Raw genomic sequence first — 21,587 nt, 5'->3', positions numbered from 1 at the left:
TCATAAATTAATGATTTGAGGTCAAATTCCTGAAATCTGTACCTAGCTCCAAGATCTTTATAAAAAAAAGAAAAAAGAAAGAAAGAAACTAAAATAACTCTCAGGATAATTAAAGAGTTATCATGCTAACTTTTGCTAGTAGTTGAAGGAAAAATGGATGGGGGAAATTAAAGACTTAGATTTCTAAAATAGCAGGCAAGGTGCTGCGTTCACTCTGCCCAGGCTATTCTTACACTACTTGCATTGTAAAATCTTGGGAATGGTTAGGGAACCTGTGACCATTTCTGCAACGGGAGCAGCTAGAGTCCAACTCAAAGCTGGTTTGAAAGTCCTGTCCTTTTATGAACCCTCCATGTCACCTTCATCTCATGAGGTCAATACAGGTTATAAAAATGAATGTGAAGATAAAATACAGACAAGCATATTTGATACCTAATTGCTAATGATAACTAGGTATTTATCTAGCAAATATAGCCTTGAGCATTCATAACCACTGAGAACAAAATGTATAAATATTTTACCCTATTGGGTTAGCAAATGCTTTGTTAATTGGCCGATTCACATTCCTATTCAAAGAGCATCTTGAAATAAATGAAGCTTTTAAATGATACCCCCAGGAAAACTTGGTAAACATACTGTGCCTTTTACCATAAGATTCTTGAAGTATCTTAGAGAAATATTAAAAAGTAAACCTTTAGAAAAGATTAGACCTGCTGCAGAAGCCATAATTCATCCTTCCCTCAGGACCCACGGACTTAAGACAAAGGAACATACTCTGGCTTTGCTGCCTGCTGTACCAGTGTGATAGCTTCCATTATCTGAAAGCAGTAGCTTGTAGCTTGTACCAAGTCAGACTGCCCATGAAAGGAGAGATCTGTTTTCAGATGTTGCCTCTTGTCAGGGCTTCTAAGTCAAGGTCAAGTGAACTAACAACTGGCTTGTTCCATTCAGCTCTCAGGTGACAGGAATCCAGAAGATGATGGGATGCATTCAGAAGCAAGTGGATTATCTCACTGAACAGTGTACAGCGCACGAGGAATTTGCCCTTAAGAAACAGCAATTAGCAACGTCAGTGGATGACTACCTAAGGAAGGTAGTTTCATAAAAGAATATATACACCTTTTATTTGGTGTTCGCAGATGGTGTGCAACTGTGAGCACGGGGGGGGGGGGTGCACATCTCCTTAGACTTCCTCCATATTACATAGTAGGTCTTATAATTGGATGAACAGTTGTAGTTCCTGTTGTCCAGCAACCACCTCTGCCCCAGGTTGCCAATGATAAATGTCTAATGTCTGCCATTCCAGAATGTATATATACAAAGTTATTTACTCTCCATAGGTCTGTGTTAGCCACATCAGACATGCACCAAAAGGGAGAGTCTGATTGGTTTGTCTGACTCTGAGCAAAGTCACATGCTAGCTGTCATCATAATGGCACAACTGAACAGAAGGACTTCAGACAGCCAAATAGTTATCAACAGTTTGGGGGTTTTCTTTTCTGGGAAAAATTTGTTGTCATCATCATACTGATTGAACAAAATCAGTGTAAGAGACACAGTCATCCACATAAAAGCACTCACGGGAAAAATCCTGTCTGCAGAGAGATCAGCAACTCTCTATGGAAACATCTTACTTCCTGTCCACTGAAGGCACAGCAGTAGTGAACTGGGCTGTAGACACTGGGTCTCAAGTGTTCAGTCATCTTTTCATTTGATGCAGCCTACTCATGTACTTGAGCATTTAGGAGCAAGGCATAGGACCTGGCATTAAATAACATCCCTGTTAGGTTGACTCCCCTCTGTTAACTGACCGGATAGCTTGCAATCCTGAGCTGTATCTCCTTGCCTGGGTCCAGGGAGAGTTTGAGCACAGGCGCAGCTATGATGTTGCTTTCTCTACCACTTGAGAGTCAAGCTTATTCGGCGATTGTGGAAAACACAACAGGAATTTAAACAACGGTTGCTTCTTATCACTGACTTAGCTGTGGAGGTTGTGCATTCTACAGAAAGCAAGGGAGGAAGGAAATAATAACTCAAGTGGAATGACGCCCTTCCAGGCCAGGGTCACCTTCGATCTTGGTTCTTGTGAACCAAAGATCAAATCATAATTCCCTTGGTTCAACAGCGAAATGATTCAAGTAGGTCTTGGCCTTCACTATCATCCAGACAGAGCGTTTCCCAGAGCTCCTCAGCCTGAAGTACAACTGCCCGTAGGGTAGTCTAACACCTCCATGTGGAGTGTTTGCTTAGGTGTGCCAGCAAGTTGATCTCATTCAACATACAGGTGAATTCATCTCTGCTAATATGTTAGCAAGTGTATTATCATCCTCTGTAGGCAATATAAAAAAGCTCTTAAAGGGTATGTAGGAATGATAGCGTGTAGTCATTGCTGTTAATGAAAGAATGTATTCATAATTTACCAATATGGCATCATATGAAGATCAACATTATCAAAATATGAAATTCTTCAAAATGTAAAGCTATTTTATACAAAATGATATACATTTAAATGCAATGGTGATATATGAAACAATACTTCCTAACATGTGCACTCCTCTACATAAGTATATATTATTAAGACTACAATATATTCTCTATTCCCCAAGGTGGAAATGTCAATTCAGGAAATCAGGCCGGTTCTTGCTACCACATTGGATGTCGGTTCCAGCCCTTCTGAATCAGAGAAGATTTTAAATAAATATCTGGAATTGGATATCCAAGCCAAGGTAAATGAAAGTTGTTTCTAAGACCATAATGTTGTAAATAATTATTTAAAAACAATCTCCAAAGATATGGAGCTTTATAATCCCAGCTCCCTTAAGAGCTGCAATTATAAGTTAATACAGATACTGGCATGAAAATCACACACACTGTTATATGTGTCTAAGTTATGTGTATTTTTGTGTCCATTTATTAGCATATTTATTGCAACTGTAGTTTTGTTTTTTTTGGTTTTTTTTTTTTAGATACTTAGCTAGCATTGGTTCTCTGCCTGAGAACAGACTCAGGTGTTAGCAATGCTTTCCAGGCTCCTAGATTGCTTGTGACTTTTTACAAGAATTTCACAATAAAGTCACACAGAATTTCCAGAAACAACATGCGTCACTGTAATCTTTAATGAGGCAAATCTAAACTTGCTTCACCCTCCATATTCAGACTTCGAGCGCCCGCCCCTCACTGTGGCTCCACTTTGGATTTAGTGACTCCTGCAAGGGCAAGGGCGGTGCTTTTCACCCTCACGAAGGCAGTGGCCCTTTAACACTGTTCCTAGTGTAGTGGTGACCTCTAGCCATAAACCTGTAACTTTGCTGTTATGAGTCATAATGTAAGTGAAATGCAAGGCATCTGTTGGGTGACTCCCTCCCCCAAAGGGGTTGCACCCCACAAGCTGAGAACCTCTGCACTAAAGGTTCCAATTCTACACAGTCTGCCTTCCCTGTAGAATGTAAAGTAAGCGCCTCCCCACCCCCCACTCACCTGCAGTGGCTAGGAAAGCCCTGCTTCTCCTGGTTTACTCAAAACAGCCCCCTCACTGCAGACAGGCACACTTGGTTTTTTTTCTTCCTTCTTATTAGGACTTAGAAACAGCTTTATTTTAAATGCTTAAGCCTTGTCTGAAGGCATTCTCCTTTTAAATTTTAGAAGCATGGGAGAGAACCCAGGGGGAGAAATCCCATGGTCCTCTTTTCTTCTGCAGTGTGTTGTCACAAAACAGGGCTGGCAAATTGTGACTCAGTGCAGTCAGTGGGGTTCCTGGCAAGCATATTAAACACAACCAGGGAAGGCATCCCTTGTGCTGCAAATGAGAGCACAAACATTTTAATTCTGCTTGATTCCTCCCTTGTTCTCAGGAAGTTTTACAGGGATCTCTTTCTGTGGCTCTTAGTCAGGCATCACTTAGTGATGAGGATGCATTCTGAGAAACATGCTGTTGCATGATTTGGCTGTTGTTGTGTGAACGTCACAGTGTGCACTTACACAGACATAGGCAGTCGGCTAGACATCATTCCTTGATGCCATAGAGAACTGTAAACACCATGTATGAAGCTGCTGCCAGCACAAGCAGGTCTCCTCTTTCACAGTACATTTTTTTTGTATGTGTAGAACAATACTCCAACAATAAAACTAGTGTATAGCGAATATATGAACCAGTAATGTAGTTAAATAGAAGCATTATGTGCTGCATATAATTATATATGCTACACTTTTATATGGCCAGCAATAATAATTTTGTTTATACACCATTGGAATAGACATGCAGGTAATGTATTAAAAAGGATCAGAAAGACCAGCTCTCCCTAAGGGCTTAACTAGGAGTTAAGCACTGCTAAATACTATTAAGAATGCTAATGCTATGACAAGTCTTTATTGTAAGCACCCTTTAATGTTTACTTTCCCCACAAATAAGCTAAGCTATTGGGGACCTGGCCAGTTTGAACTTTTGATTGACAGCAGTCAGACTCTTCTTTGTGTCCTGTTACCTTGAATGGGGGCCATTTGCTTAATAATCCCTCTTACTGGCTACTGGCTAAACTGTCATAGTGGGATCTTGGCTTTGAGCACTTCATGGCTGCCTTAAAGAAACTAGACTTGGGTACAAGGAGTGCAGCAATCGGGACTGTGGCTGAGGCCACAGGCTTCTGGGGGCCTTGCTCTAGACCAGGGGGTCTCAACCTGTGGTTGTAACCCCATTGGGGGGGTTTGCATAGCATATATCCTGTATATCAGATCACATTACAATTTATATCAGTAGCCAAATTACAGTTATGAAGTAGCAACAAGAATAATTTTATGGTCAGGATCACCACAACATTAGAAACTGTGTTAAAGGGCTGCAGCATTAGGAAGGTCATGAACTACTGCTCTAGACACTACTGCTCCAGCCTGTACCATCACATCACCAATAAACCTCACATGAGTCTTGCCCTCCGAACAGCCCTGCCCAGAGCTCCCCCAAGGACTCCTTACCCACCCCACCTCCCAGTGGCTCTGAGTCTAGTAATAACTGTTCTCACTCAGGTCTGAGAGGAAGAGAAGGACTCAGCCTTAACACAAAGCTTGAGAGGCTGTGCCTACAAGAGGCTTGCGAGTGATAGAACAGGAAAGCCCACATATCCAGACTGTCACTGAGAGATAGAATAAAAATGCAAGCACCAGCGTGCCATGTCCCTTCTCTGCCTGTACAAGCAGGTTGTTTGTTGCTATTGGGAGTCTGAAGAGTTCTTCTCCTTCGCGATATCCCTCTGTTACAACAGTAGGACACAAGAAGTTCCTCTCCTGAATGCTATCTTAGTTTACTTGTGGTCTGTATCATGGGTAGAGCAGACTGAACTGAATTGTATAATGGTCAGCTAAGACCCCTGGGGCTTCCAACTCTGGTGGCAGAGGCGACAGCAGAAAGAAGTAGCAGAACTGAAGAGTTTCAGAGGGTGCCCAGGAGTTGAAAGCTGGATCTCTAGAGCTAAGGCCTACATAGCAACACCAGTGGCAGAATCCTAGGGTAGCTAAGAAAAGTCTGAGAAGCCGAGAGGCAGGGAAGCTCCAAGAGCTGGAGCTGAGAGTTCAAGCGTTGTAAGCTAGGCTTGTTAGAAGCATTCAAGAGTTCTACCATGGACCAAGGAGCCGAGTCTCAGCGCAACACATTTCAGGAGCTGTAAACTGTTTACTGGGTCTTGATTCTCTGTCCCCAGAGCATTATGCCTCTACCCTAAGCATCAGAAAGAAAGGTCTTCAGCTTTGGACAGAACCAAGGAAGGGCTGGGGATGGTTTTCAGTTTCAAGTGCTTTTTTCCTTTCCTTTTTGAAATTCTGAAAGCTATACCTTTCTTTGATTGAGGAAATTCTCAGTACAAGTTCAATTAATATCCGTAATAGATGGATGAGCTGAAGGGTAATGGAATGTGAATGTTCACGATTCCCCTGTCAGCCCCTGACCCCCTGTGCTTTGCTTTCATAGGAGACAGCACATGCATTAGAAGCAGCTGCAAAAGTCATGACAGAGAAAAATGAACTTGAACTCAATGAAGTGGCATTGCTTCCTCTTAGAGTGAAATGGCTAGAAGAAGAATTAAACACGCTTGGTCGAAGCATCAGCTACAGGTCACAAGTCCTGCAGACTTACATGGCATTTCGAAAGTCATCCGAGGAGGTATGGTAATGTCGAGCTGCTTCAGCAACATGGCCTCTGTCCGTCTTTCTGCTTTCTGTGGTATAGAAACTCCATCCAAATGGAGAGTTTGTGTCTCTGCCAGTGCCTGTACTTACTTATATACCCTTTACAATTCAAGGTACCATTCAAAACCTCAGAGTAAGTAATTTTACCTAAAAAATATAGTTATGTATAAATAATTTACTATAACATGTTATATATCTTTATACCTATCCTAAATAAAGAAAAATTATGAAAATATTCACCATTTAAACCACAGATATCTTTGAATACTAGGAGTAGTAGAGTAATGGGGTTCTTTTGTTTAAAATATGTATTATTATTATCGTTGTTGTTATTATTATTAACTTCGTGCGAGACTGTGGGGTGGATGTGTGTGTGGTACCTAGAGAAGTAAGAGGAGGCTGTCAGTCCTCTGTGGATCTGGGGTTACAGGAGATTGTGAGCTGCTTGGTGTGGGTGATGGACAGCAGACTCAGATCCTCTGTAAGAGCAATATGTGCTCTTGACTGCTGAGCCGTCTCTCTAGCACCAAAGTATGGTGCACTTAAAATGAACAGAACAGGAAGACGGAGGGATTGACTCATTCTTGAATCTATCTTGTTTGATGTCCAAATGCCTTGAATGTTGCTCCAGGCTTCTCCTGAAGCTTCATTTTAAAATCCTTAGTATCATCTCCACTATTTCCTTGAGTGTGTGAAGAGGGTACCTCTCAGAGGCAAGCTTCTGAAGGGTGGTACCAGTCATATGAAAGTCTGGAATCTGGCTCCAGAAAACCCTGTATGAATGCAGATAACTCTTCTGTGAGAGGTTACAGACATCATGTTGGTGGGAGCAAGGTCCTCTCAGGAGTACAGCTGGCTAAAGTTAGACAGCATGCTTGGCTTCTGGTTTCTCACCCCTACCTTCCTAATACCCCCATTCTCTCTTCCTACCAGCAACAGAGCACCATTGTAACCTAATGTGAAGCCTTGATGTTAGAGCAGATACAAAGCAATGCTTGGTCTCCATATCATTATGCCCCAAAATAGTTCCTACCTCGCACCACGTCAAGCATCTTCTTCCATGTCCCACACTGGCGTTTTTAGATCTAAGAAATGAAGCTTTATAAACAGTACTCCCTAAAACACCCCATGTCCTTCAGTTTTCCCACTTCCGCTCAATCTGCTTTCCTACCTGATAGAATTTTCCATCCCATTCCCATCTGCCACCCCCTGTACCCCTGGCCTTCCCCTTCTAACTCATCGACTCTTGGTTACTCATCCCCATTATACTCTCTGAACCAACTCCCTTCCCTCTACCCCGTATGAACCCTGTCAACTTCAACACCTGGTCAGTCCAAATGCTTTATCTACTCAGCTTCTTTGTCAAAGCTTCCAGACACAAAAGCAGACAATTGGGATGATTGGTGTGGTTACTGATTTATGGGTCTGCATTTCTGCTGGGCCCCTGTTGGCTTATTCTGCTTGGTGTTCACAAACATGTTATTCAGGTTTCCATTCTCAAATCTCAGCTGATGTCTTTGGATTTCAGATACTGTAGGAGACAACAAGACCATTGAGGCTCATTGTCTGGACTTCCTTCTACTTCCTAGCTTATTGAAGTCTATTCACTTATATCTCCCATGGCTCCCGGAAAGTGATCTAGTCCTACCGAGCCATGGTCAGTAAGTCTCTCCCTATGTAGTCTATTTCCTTTGAAATCTGGATCTCTGCCACTCTATCATTTTCCTGCCCTTCATTATAAACCCTTGAAGTGGGACATTTGTTCTACCTGCTTATCGTCTATAGACTTTCTCCCACTGCAGTCAGTTCCCTACCCTGTCGGCCCTGCCGTGTGTCATCTCTTCTTGGCATTTAAGCATCTCTTATGAGATGCCTATCATGAGAAAGTCAACTGGTTTGTTTTCACTCCTCATCCTGTTTGTGGTAACCCAGCTGCCTACTCTCCTTTGGTGTTTATGAAAATTATTGAGGTATGCTTTATTAACATAAAATTTACTGTGTTTCAGTGCAGTGATGTTTCCTGAATTTATTGAATTATACAACCATTAAAACCTGCCAGTTTGAGTACTGTCCCAAGGTTTTGTTTTTTTGTTTGTTTGTTTGTTTTGAGACAGGGTTTCTCTGTGTAGCCCTGACTATCCTGGAACTCACTCTGTAGACCAGGCTGGCCTCGAACTCAGAAGTCCACCTGCCTCTGCCTCCCAAGTGCTGGAGTTAAAGATGTGCCACCACTGCCCAGCCTGTCCCAACTTTTAAAAAAGTGATTTATTGATTTTTATTTTCATGTACATTTGTGTTTTGCCTGCACATATGCTTATGTGAGGATGTCAGATCACTTGGAGCTGAATTACAGACAGTTGTGAGCTGCCATGTGGGTGCTGGGAATTGAACTTGGGTCCCCTGGAAGAGTAGCCAGTAATCTTAACCACTGAGTCATCTTTCTTGTCACCCAACTTTCTACTAAGAGCTTTATTGGACATTTTGGTTATCCTCGAGTTCAGTATCTCCTCTCGTCTGTCTCTTAATGAGCACTTACTTTGTGCTTCAGGCCTTTAATTCCTGATTTCATTGTGTTCCTATGAGTCTGTGTCTTAGTTACCTAGTACTGTCCATTTACAGGTAAGGGAACCTGAGGCTTGGAGGAGATTGACATGGGTTGTCAGGCAGCTTCTGTCCCCCTTGCCTTTCCTGTTTCAAAGGCCACACGTCCTTGTATCTACTAAGATGACCCCAGAGATTTCTGCATACCTTTCTCTCAGTTGCTCAGGTGTTTACCAGTCCAAGTCCTCGTCACTTGCTCACTATTGACTACATCCAACTAATGAGACTGTGTTGTGATTTCTGTTGGCTACAATAGAAAGCTAGGTGAAACATCTCACCCAGACTTATCCCAGTACAACGACTCGGGACTCCTCCTTACCAGTCAGCTGAAGAATCTGAATTTCCTTCATGCTGACAGCATGCATTTTCTCTGATGCCAGTGACTCCACACTTTGCTTTTGTACCAGTTCCTTCATTCCAAGACCTCCTCTCTCTCTCAACCCATAAAGGGACAGACCAAATGTCACCTGCTGGAAAGTTTTCCTATACTTACTTTGTGTAGAGCTGTTGTTATCCCTTCTTTGTTTGCTTGTGTGTACACAGACTTGTCTTATTGGCTTTTTTTCTCACAGAACTAACTTTGGTCTCTAAGGAAGTAAATAATTCTTAGTAGGGGATCTTAGCATCTTCTATAGAAAGGGCATCCTCCTATGTGGTTCACTAAAGATAAATAGAAGAAGAAAATTAAGGAAAAGATGATGTGAGCTTAGGAAACAGGCATCAACAGAATAAACAGAATATGGGAATCAGCAAAGAGCCCCTGGCCCTGGGAGCTAGTGCAGGCTGGCTTTAGTGCATTTCAACTAAGAATGATCATGAAACCTTCAAAGTACGGTGACTATTGCTTGCAATCTCATACTGTGTTTCTATGGCTTTTGTAACTTATGAGTTCCACAAATCTTGTCTTATTAGTCATTAAATATTATTCAAAAGGCATACAAATTAGTTCCAAATGCTTTCTACTAATTCTCTATCACCCCATTACTTGTTAATCTATAGTTACACATTTGATTGTATATTAACTCTGCTCAGGAGAGTAATTTAAAATAATTGAGTACTGCTAATATTGGTTAACAAAGGCTTAAATGTAGTTCTAGGGAGGCAAAGTAGTATATCTTAATAAGATTAGCTTGTGAAGGTTTTTAATATTAATGCTTACCTAGAAAATTTGTCATTATTTGTACCCTTTTATTATGGTCTGCCATGATTAAAAATAAATTGTACAGTAGCATGCTCAGCCACAAATGGGTATATACTTCCCCATGAAGGCATAGAGGGCAAGCAGAGATTGTAAGAGCCAGAGGTCAGGGAGGACTGCAGGAGAACAGTATCCTCTAGACATGACAGGAGCACTCTACTAGTGAATTCGCAGGAGCTGGAGTTATGTGCACAAAATCAAGCCATTCAGTGTTCTAGCATGGAGGGTGGGGGAGAGCTCTGTCTGAAGAGCTATTGATAACTGATTCAGTGTTCTAGAGTGGAGGCTGGAGGAAGGCTCTAACTGAAGAGCTATTGATAGTTGATGGCTACTGGGGTGGAGGAGAGTCAGTTTTATTTTTATTTGTTATTGTATCATATCTGTGTATGGGTATTTTACTTGCATGTGTGCCTGTGTACCTCATGTATGCCTAGTATCTGTGGAGATGAGAAGAGGGTATCAGTTCCCCTAGAACTGGAGTTAGACATGGTTGTGAGCCATCACATGAGTACTGGGAATTGAACCTGAGTCCTCTGGATGAGCATCCATTGTTCTTAGCCACTGAGGCACATCTACAGCTCTAAGATAGTTTTCTTTAAGGGGCTAAGTTCTGGTAGGTTGACCACGCTCCAGTGGATGGTCCCACACCTATGGGTATATATGGGCAGTTCAAGTTGGACTCAGTAGGTTATAGTTATAAAACAAAGAAGAGAAAAAGAAATTGGGAGGGAATAGGGAGGTGGGGGTGAATCTGGGAAAATTAGAGAAGTAGGTGGTGAATATGATCAAAACACATTGTATTACATTTTCACAGAATTAATAAAATATTACATTAAAATAACAAATAAACCATAATACTGTAATATATTAAGTACTATTGTCTTTTGCTGAATTGATTCTTTTCTGATTTGTATTCCCTGATTTTTATTTGTTCCTTTTTTTATTATAAAACTCAGTTTTAAATAGAGCAGCCATCTGATCTCTGAAATAAATTATTCTCATTGTAGAATATACATAAAAATAATCTAGAGTACAATAAATATTTCTGATTGGCAACAACCTTACCAACTCCCTTTGTTATGCCATGGGACTTCTGTCTGCTACTTATCTAAGCAGATTCTTATGGTTTTCAGAACCCTGAAAATAGTCAATAATTATTTAAAGAATGCTGAAAACTAGAGTTTCAGTTTAATTTTATACTGGCTCCAAATGGACTCTGTGTCCATTTTATCTAAAATATTTCTTCAATATCATCTGCCTCTTCCTGTTTTAGGTCGAGGAGCAGCTTCAGAGCCTAAAGGAATTTTATCTGACTGAAATTCCTTGGAAAGATGAAGATGATGCTGTGGTCAAGTGCCGGTCTAACTCTGCTGAGAGGAAATGGCAGCTATTTTTAAGGAAGAGTTTTTTGACCCAGGACTTGAGCCTCGAGTTCCTGAACTTAATAAACATGGTGAGAATGACATTAAGAAGCCAGTGCCTTTTGTAGATATTATTCCTCAAAGTCAGAATCATATTCAGTTTGTCCATTCGTCAGCCATGTGCCTGAGGGAGGCCTCCTCAACTTCAGTCAAGCTAGACTAGTTCTGAAGCGTTCTGTCACAAAGCCTGTGTGTCATAAGAAAGCTGCATTAGCTACTCTGATTCAAGTGCTATGTGATTATTATTATAAAATTCCCGGAAGTCTATATATGCCCAAGTTTTGAGTTATGTTGACAGCACGGCTCTTACAAAATTTCCAGGGACTCAAAGACAAAGATTATGATAAATCTTTGTTCTAAAGAATTTCTTCTCGGCTTAACAGATCCATATTTTTAATTACAACTTTTAATTAGCTTGCAAAGTAGTAGGTTTCCAAAGATTGATTTTATCCATCCTTGAGTTTGTTTGAATGCTACCTCCAGCCCTGTGTTCTCTCTCCTTATTCCCCCATACCCATCCATTCCTGCTTCAGTCTCTCACTCGCAGTATTTCCTCCCTTTGTGCTTATTACTGCATGTGCTCTATTATCTCTCCCTTGACACCTCAGTCTCCCAGTTCTTGTAGAGCAAAGCCCCACTGCATTTAGAGCTATGTCCTAAGCCTTACTTTCTTTGAGTTCAATAAGCAAAACACCCTAGGACCTTTATGTCAGCCATTCATCTATCTGAGGCTGCCTATAGAATTCTAAAAATGTGTTTAGTCCACTTCTCCCTCAGAAACCTCATGAATTTCCCCAATGAAAGAGCTCATTTTATTGTTGGGAAAAATGCTAGCTGTTAAAAAAAAAAAAGAATGTTTTTAAAATGTTAAATAAGTCTGTCTTCATATCTTGTACTGTACCTCTGTAGCGAGGCAGGCATAAAACCATCCGTAGGTAATTTCTCGTACATATGAAATTCTTTCCAACATTGAAAGCAGTTGCTACTTTTAATATGAGTCTTTCCTACAGCTACACATTTGCAAATTTATCATTTGTGATGTCATTTAATTTCTTCCTTCAGGCTGATCTGCCTTGCCAACATATCTACTCGCTAAGCCCATTCATGAAATGGAATCAGAAGCCGAATGGCAATCAACCAGACAGTGTTTCCTTGAGACACGAGGGTGCTAACACTTTAAGCAGTAATCTCTCTTAATTGTTCTGTTATTACGTGGTGATCCAGTACCACTCATGTGAGCTTTTAAATCCTAGAATAAGTTTAGTCAGGGCTCTCTGCATCAGCTATTTAGCTTTTTCATAAGATGTGGGCCTGTATAGTTCTTGCCTGACTTCATTTGGCCTTAGACTAAGATTCATCTTGTTAAACTAATTTAGATCTATCTACTCCATTAACTATTTCTCTTGGGTTTCATTCTGTAGATTTGTCAAGCCAGCCTTCTATAATTGCAATTACTTCTTTAGCAAAAATGTCTAAAAGGGAGATTGACATCCTAGTTCCTGAAGCAATATAATGATTAGCAGATTTTTTTTTTAAAAAAGGAACAATTAATGCTTTCACTATGTTTTAATCTAATCACCACTGTGCCTGCAAGTATGTGTGACACAACTTCTGACTCTCTTTTTGAGCCCTTCTTCACAGATACCCAAGTGATCTGTAAGCACGGATCCGAACACACTGACCGTCAGTGTGAAACTTATCCATATACTGAATGGCTCCCATCTGAGAACCAGGCCATCTTCCTTTCTCTAATAGTCTAGGTCTCCTTTCTATAAATGCTTAAAGATGACTGACATTTGCCATTTTCTGGGGAACTGGGGAATGAATCGGGAGACAGAAATCACTTGGCAGAATTGGGTTGTAACATTACACTCTTATCTCTTTGACCTTCAATCATCGATTTTTTTCTTTGTTTTGACTTGTGCTGTTTGAAGAACATTAGTGATGAGCCTATGTAGAAGCAAAGCATTCATTGAATAGTTATAAATCAGATCACACGCTCTTTAAGCATCAGAAAAAAATTCTTGTTAAGCGATTTATCCATGTTCAGATACCAAATTATTTTTCACTTGAAACATTTACTCATTCTTCCTTTACTTTGTACACACTTGCTTGGCTTAGTGTATCTCTCTTCATCTCTAGTTTAGGCACTTAGAGTTTATATTACAAGAAAATTAAATGATTTGTAAATTGTCTGGTTTCTTCTATAGTCTTTTTATTGCTGAGTTTTAGAATTCTTTTCAATTGTGGAGATGCCAGAGGGTCTTAAAGGTAAATATAATTGCTGAGGTTTTTCTCGCACATCCATTCTTCATCTTTCCCACACTTCCTTGGACCAACTAATCCAGGGTGTGTAGAGTGTGTCCTAGTCATCTCCAGTAGCTGCATCTAAGGATGCTTCTGCTGTATGTATTTTCTCTTGCTTTTTGATCTGCAGTGCTGTCTTTTATCTAGGTTGGTGAATCCTTATCAAGTGTCAGGTATCACATATAAATAACCAGATAGTGATCTTCATATGGAATGATTTGCAGAAAGAAATAGATCCAAACTTGAATCTTGTATCTATGTCTAAATTAGCAGGGTATAAGGAAATCACAATTCATAGAGTTCCTGAAAATAGCCCATCTCTTCCCCCTACTTCCTCATAGTCTTCCATCTTCCCTTCATCATTGTTTCTTTAAGTACTGTTCTATAGCCTGGCGATAAGTTCTTTACTGATAAAAAATTAAGTCTACATAATAGTGAACTCTATTGATTGGTTGACATACTGATAGGTGAAATTCTGACAAGGATGTTTTTCCTTGTCCTATACACAGCATTAGCCTTGTAAGAGCATATTGCTAAAGTGTGGTGACAGGTTTAGCCAGGGTTAGAGAGATGGAAGCTGGCTCTTTGTCTTGAATTGGGTGTGTTTCTGAGACTAGTATTTTCTAGCTGGAAATTGATTTTTTTCCATCTAAATTTATCTGATATTAACTGACTTTGGCCAGAGTTCTGGCAGGTAAATATGCCAACTTATTAATTTACAGTGGTGGATACTGAGAATTCTGTCAAGCATTAGCCTTCTCACTACCAAGGCATCTGAAAAGATCAGAGAACCGTACATGGTGCATGGATATAAATGTAAAATGAATGGATAATTTAAAATCTTACTTAGACTACATTACAACAAGAACTTCCAAGCACTACACTGAAGTAAAATGAGGACTATGTTCGCTAACTAGATAGAAGGCAAATTATTGATGCTAACTCAGCCAAATTAAAAATCACTTATACGCTGCTGGCTAACCATCAACACATCTTATGATAGCTTGCCTGTTCTAGGCCTTACTCAGACCACTGCACCCTTATGACTGCAGTTGTCATCGATAACATACAATTTCCAGATTATATTACATTAAAGAATATTTGTATATTTTAACAGATTCTTAGTAATATATAAAAGGTACCACAACTTTACTTATAACATATATAAAAATATACTGTAGAGTTACTCCCACTGTGGTCTAATGTCTTTAATAATTTAGTAAATTTAATAATCACAATTATAGAATATTTGTTTATTATTCAGTCTCCCCCCCCAAAAAAACCCACTAAAATACTACTGAGGCCTTTAAAGAGCCTGTACCTGATGTCTACACAGAGACTGTAGGTCTAAGCACTTGATTGTGCCTCTCTACACAAGCTCAGGCTTGTCTGTATCCTGCTTGGGTGTGATGAAGTACTTGTCACCTAAAACAGCTGAATACAAAAGAAAAATGTATCTCCTAGGAAAGAAAGCTATTACATGGATTATTAATTCAACAGGCAAAAGAGAATGAGATATTAAATGTTAAAAATGAAATGCACATTATGAAGAACATTATGGAAAAGCAAACAAATGGAAGGGAAATGCTCAGCCATCTCCGAATGGCGTGGTACCTCAAAGCCATCGAAGGCAAGCCTGTGAGAGAGCAGTGGGAAACGTTCAAAGAGAAACTTAAAAAGGTAAGGAGACAGGCTGGGCGAGGGCTCGGTGCAAGACCATGCTTACAAAAAGCACTGGGTTTGGACCCTAGCATGGCAACAAACAAAAAGGAATGTTAACTGGTACCCCTCAAAGAATGAATCCTGATCTTTGCAATGTGATAGAGCCTTAAATCCATGACATAAGAGAAATCAGCGAGGCACAATAGTGTAGAAATCATATGGTTCTGCTTATTTACAGCTCTGTAGCCAAATTCAGAAAAAAAGATCAGAATAGATGCTCCCAGAGGATGCAGGAAGGGAGGAGGGAATGGGGTGCTCTTTACAGGTTTGGAAGACCTGCTCAGGTTGATGACAGCAGCCTGTAGGTGGATGGTGGTGACTTAATTGTACACATAGAAAGGGTAAAAATTGTTATCATGATTTAAAAAGGGCTGGAGAAATGGCTCAGTGGGTAAGAGCACTGGCTGCTCTTCCACAGGTCCTGAGTTCAATTCTCAGCAACCACATGGTGGCTCACAACCATCTGTAATGGGATCCGACGCCGTCTTCTGGTGTGTCTGAATACAGCAACAGTGTACTCATATATATATAAAATAAATAAATAAATCTTTAAAAAAAAACATAAAAATATCACAGGAGATCACGGGACATGTGTGACCTCCCTGGCAGGGTCAGTGTTTATAGGGGTTGAAAAGCTCCGCACACTGTGTCACCAATGAAGTGACCGCATGTGCTGAGTTGCCAGAAACACATTCCTAATTGTCAATGTCTCTTTCAGACAACTCACAATGTGAAGCTTCTCCATGAAGTTCTGATGCCTGTCTCTGCACTTGACCTTGGAGGGAGCCTTCAGAGCATGTTAGATCTGCGAAGGAGATGGATTGCAATGAAGCCTCAGCTCCAGGTGGAGATGGCAGTGAATGGATTTGGGTGAATGAATGGAAAGATCTCTCCAAAGTCCCCAGTTACAGTCTGCCATATAAGTGTCCTTTCTCTTTAACAGAAGTCCCACTTTTCTCTAACAATCCCTGTAACAACACATTTTCTTACTGTTCCCATACATACTTTTGTATTTGATGATACCCAAACATTTAAGCCATACTGTGGCCTGGATATATTTTCATCTTGCATTAATTTACTTTACATTTCTAATTAATTTATTGGTGTATTTACCATAAAGTCACTATTTTCTTAGAGACTGTTTAAAAATTAAGGCATCTCAGAACAAATTTGACATCCTCCAACCTAGAAGCTTTGTTGTCATTGGTCCACAAATCACTGAGATGTCACTGTTCTACCCACAAGCATTCCGGCTCCTACCACACCCCCTTCTGATAATTTTTTTCTGTGGGCTTCAGTCACCTTCCAAGGAAGCTCTCTGATTGATTGATTGATTGATTTTTGAGTCAGAGTCTTAAGCCCAGGCTAACCTCAAACTTGCCATATAGCCAAGGGTAACTTTGAACTCCTGATCTTTTTGCCTCCATCTTCCCAGTCCTGACTTACAAACATACACTACTGGATTTTTGGGTTTTGTTAAGGTGCATCTATCTGTAACTACTTCATATGTATTGGCTTTGAGGAATTCCTGAGTTAGATGTTTGGAGATTCCTTTGGGAAATATCTAATTGTAGGTTCTGTTAAGATAGAAACATATGTGAAATATAACCACTCTACTCTGTACACATATACATATATACAGCATTGGAATATACAGCAAACTCTCCTATCCAAACTCTTATTAAGTGTGCCTAGCTAAATTTGCTAGATCCTGTGTGGTATACATACACTTCTTTTGGCATACATGTTTAAGAGCCATTGCTATAAGTATTTAGTTCTGTTGCTATGATATGTGCCATCTATTTGAGATCCAAAGACTTGATTTGAACCTGGCAGTCCTACTCAAGTCAGTCTACTGAAAATTATGTCCTCGGTCTACAGCATTTCCTTTCCATTTTCCTTTGATACAAGATCTACTTCTAGGATAAGAGTAGCATTCTCTTGAAGCAGTCTGTCTTTTGCAAGCTCTCCTCCAGGGTCTGGATTCCTACATGGGATGTCTGAGCAGTTCTGACTGAAAGGGAAGACAGTTGATCCCTTCTCTACGTGGTGGCTATTTGTGGATTATGGCAGGACTGCTTTGAAGCAGCATATCTTGTGTGCTGTGCAGCTGGTGGCTCATACTGATCATTCTTTCATTGTGGAGCACAAGTAATTCCCCTGATGTATTTTTATACTTCTCTTGGTGTCCTTATCATACCACACGATTCTATCCTATATTAAATTTCTGAAGGTGTCTATTGACTTAACGTGAAGCCAGTACATTTGATATATCATAGACACATGTGGCCTTCCATTTTTACATCTATCTTTGAAACCCCTACCTTTATCCCCTATGTTGCTTTTAAGGTCCTGAGAAGATAGATACTGAACAATGTGCCTCTGTGTCCCCATCATTAAGCACAATATGTGGGTTTGGAGAAGGCTCATAGGTATCTGTTAGTTAACAAATGAGAAAGTGATGCATTACTTAGACAATCGGAATATTCATAGTAAAATAAGAACTCCCTCCCTCCATGACTTTCATTCTTTCCAGCAACTACATGAGGATGTTCAGCAAATCATGAAAGAGTGGGAAGTGTTAAGTGGTCAGGGAGCCCCTTTGAAGGAGAAGGCTGAACAGCTGAAGGACCTCATCCATCTCCACCAGAGACAGCAAGAGCGAATCCAGGAATATGAGGAAATCCTGTACAAGACAGTCCAGTTCCACCAGGTCAAGGAAGAGGTAAGTCTTACTGTGGTTGTTTAAAGTGGCAAGGTTGAAAGGTTGTGATTATGCAATAAACGAAGAGCAGATCACTTGTCTTAGTCTGAGAGGTTTATTCACCCTGACGGCTAACTTACGTCTTACCATTGCTCTATCCTGCCTCATATTTAGCCCTTTGCAGCCTTCCTGTCCTTTGAATATGACACATGCATTCCTTCATCTAAGCCTTCATCTAAACATTCCTTCTCTCTCGACTTGGCACTTGCTGGCATATCTCTTCCTTCCGACAGCCCCTTTCCCAGGCCAGGCAAGGATTCTGTCTTTGGCACTCACCAACCAACCACATCTAGCACCACTAGCTAGCATCATGGCCGCCAGCTAATTTTTATAAGACTTGATTTTATTTTTCCAACTGAAGTGTTAGCTTTTGGGAGGAGGAGTGGTCAAAACCCAAGTTCTTTCTTTTATATTTTGTCTCCCAAGAAGCTTTCAGCATGACGTGCTCAGTAAAAAGTCATTTATTGGTTATTTCATGGCAGCTCACAACCATCTATACTGCCAGCCCAGAGACTCCCAACACCTTCTTCTGGCCTCTGAGTGACTATATGCATTTGGTACACAGACATGTATACAGGCAAAAAAACACTCAGACACATCTAAAAGGAAAATCATTTTAAAAATATTTCTTGGAGTTTACTTAAGTCACAGACCAAGAGCTTGCTTAAATTTGGGATTGTGGGCCCAGAATGCATTTCCCTTTCTTTTGCAGAACTGAAAATGTGACCTGATCCATGTATTCCTGATGGAGTCACAGTACTGCAATGTGTACCTGTATCATCATCCGTAGGATGAATGACTCTGGATGGGCTAGGGAGTGTTTTTAACAAGCTAGTAAAGCATTACGGAAAACGGGCTTTGGAAAAATCAGGTTAAGTGCTAATGTTCTGAATTCCAGCTGACTCATCTCATCAAACCAAGAGAACTGGAGCTTCTAGTACAGCCCACGGAACTGGGAAGTTCTGAGGAGGTCCAGATGCAACTGGGCCGTTCTCAAGAAAGGCGGGCACATGTAGACCGTCTCCATCAGCTGGCCCTGTCCTTAGGAGTGGACATCATTTCATCTGTGCAACAGCCTGTAAGCAACTTGGATCATCCCCATTGCCACCACTCTCTCATCGGTGCTAGGAAAGAAACAGGCAGATTGCTGGGAACATGTTAAATAGGAATGCCATTGCCACCACTCTCTCATTGGTACTAGGAAAGAAACAGGCAGATTGCTGGGTACATGTTGAATAGGAATGGTTGCTTTTGTGTGTGGTGTTGGGGATTGAACAAGGAACCTTCTACATATTAACCAAGTGGATCATTATTAAGCCATCCCCGATCATTGGGGTGAGTATTAGTTCTAATTTCCACCAACATTAACAAACAAATAAGACTAAGGAGAAAAATAAAATCCTATATAATACATATTATTCTCATGTCAAAATACTGCCATGTAGGCACATTCAGATGCACATTAGGTTTCTGTATTTGAAATGTGTCTAAAGCAGCTAAGAACCTAAACTTTTATTTAATTTGAACTACGTTAAATGTAAATATCATCATTGGAAATCTCTTGATACATTCAGAAACTACTTGGGCATGTGATTCCACCTAAGAAACTCTAAGTTTTGAGAAATTTAAAACTAGATTAAAGTATTTCTGGTAAAAATTTAACCACAAATGATACACATATTAGATTTCAAAGGTGTGAGGTAAAAAAAGATGTTAATACTTCTATATTCGATATATGTTATAAAATGATAATATTTGAACATACGTGGTTAACTAAATTATGCTATGAAGTTTAATTTTGTTTATTTCTTTTTTGGTTTTCAATGAGACTATTGAAGTTGTTCGGTTACCTCATGGCTCATAATACATTTCTACTGGGCAGTGGCACTTCAGTATTTCAGGGCTGGAAGACAACTAGGTCCTAGAGTGTTACCAGATGAGCAGCCCCATTTTACAGATGAAGAGGCTGAAGTCCAGAGACACTGGCCACTCATCCATAAAAACCCATAGTGGATGGGCCTCGGCCTTTTGCTTCTGGCCTGGGTTCTGGCACCAGTTTTTGTACTTGCGTTATACCGCTGGTCAGATGTTAATGGAGGAGCCTGAGAGAACAGAAAGCATTTCCTAGTCAAACGTTCATAACTAATTCATAACTAACGCACTGAACCCTGATGCTTTACAAATTCCCCAAACTCATACTTTGAGGCGGGAAAGGTTATGTTTACTTCACTATGAATAAAAACCACAGGTTCACTTTTACTTTCAAGTTCACCTAAGACCTCTATCAGGTGCTATGTGATATAGAGAGCCCAGCATCTATTTTTTAAGTTAAAAGGCAGAATATACAAATTTCTTACTGTTAAAAGAATCCACTTTTGCCCATGTCAACATTTTCTAAAGAGTTTTATTATGTTTATAGATTTATTTTTAAAACTAAGAAGAAAGTGGAATGTGTCACTTTGCACAAATAACACAAATTGAGCTCCAGTCCTCTTCTGGCCATGTTTCCAGCATCCCTCCTGCGCTAGATAGAGACTGGAGCACTTGCATAATGAACCTGAGGTTAAACTCAAGTTGACGAGAAAATTACAGCACTGCGGCAGAATGTTTCTAATGCATATTTTATGCTTTTTGAAGTAAAAATTAGACCTTATCATGAGTGGCGTCTCTGAGGAGTTAGGCATGATGATGAGAGTCAAGAATAGAAATGTCTATTCCATAATGTTGTGTGTCTGGCTTCTTTCTAAAATTATTAGATTCAAATATGTTTAGGGTAAAATCAGTTAGGACCCTATATCTCTTTCGAAGCCATTCGTAAGCATTACAACACAGGCAGATGGTATATTGTGTGGCCATCTCACAGGTTCCTTTTTGTTATTTCCACATCCTTCATTTCCAGAATTGCTCTAATATTTCTGCAAAGAACCTGCAGCAGCAGCTGGAGGCCCTTGAGCTGGATAGCAAGAATTGGAGTGCCTACGCCAAAGAATCTGAGCAGGTCCTGTCCTGTAGCTTGGAATACTGCACCACCCGAGATGAGATCAATGAGGTAGGGCTTCGCCAAAGGACACACTGAGCCCGAAGCATATGTCCCAGGGTCTATGGATGTGCATGAATAATGCTTGCACAGTACACACTGACACAGACATGCACACACGACAGAGAGGGAGGGAGGGAGCGAGGGAGGGAGAGAACATCATTTGCTTACCCACACCCTTTCATTCACAGGGTACCCAAAGTTTGAGTAAACTTCAAGCTCCCAAAACTGTTGATGTTAGGGCAGTGTTAATGCATAGAAAAACCTTGACCACAGATTGAAGGTCTGGGATCTTGGTTATTGCTTTTCTTTTGTGCGTGCGTGCGTGTGTGTGTGTGTGTGTGTGTGTGTGTGTGTGTGTGC

At 40.4% G+C, this 21,587-nt stretch overlaps 1 protein-coding gene across 5 annotated transcripts in view; it reads left to right on the top strand.

Moving 5' to 3' along the window:
* The window catches only part of Ccdc141 (coiled-coil domain containing 141), a 172,335-nt gene that overhangs the window by 116,830 nt on the left and 33,918 nt on the right, over positions 1 to 21,587 (top strand). For all 5 annotated transcript variants that reach the window (XM_031370744.1, XM_031370741.1, XM_031370746.1 and 2 more), the window contains exons 9-17: positions 952 to 1,093; positions 2,607 to 2,726; positions 5,957 to 6,148; positions 11,247 to 11,426; positions 15,202 to 15,381; positions 16,142 to 16,267; positions 17,960 to 18,148; positions 19,086 to 19,265; positions 21,087 to 21,236. In XM_031370744.1, the coding sequence (XP_031226604.1) occupies positions 952 to 1,093; positions 2,607 to 2,726; positions 5,957 to 6,148; positions 11,247 to 11,426; positions 15,202 to 15,381; positions 16,142 to 16,267; positions 17,960 to 18,148; positions 19,086 to 19,265; positions 21,087 to 21,236 (1,459 nt within the window). The remainder of the gene's footprint in view (positions 1 to 951; positions 1,094 to 2,606; positions 2,727 to 5,956; positions 6,149 to 11,246; positions 11,427 to 15,201; positions 15,382 to 16,141; positions 16,268 to 17,959; positions 18,149 to 19,085; positions 19,266 to 21,086; positions 21,237 to 21,587) is intronic.

This window comes from Mastomys coucha, unplaced genomic scaffold, assembly GCF_008632895.1.
Source record: "Mastomys coucha isolate ucsf_1 unplaced genomic scaffold, UCSF_Mcou_1 pScaffold15, whole genome shotgun sequence".
NCBI classification, from domain to species: Eukaryota; Metazoa; Chordata; class Mammalia; order Rodentia; family Muridae; genus Mastomys; species Mastomys coucha.
The sequence above is the reverse complement of the archived record's forward strand: the minus strand, read 5'-3'. Positions and strand labels throughout refer to the sequence as shown.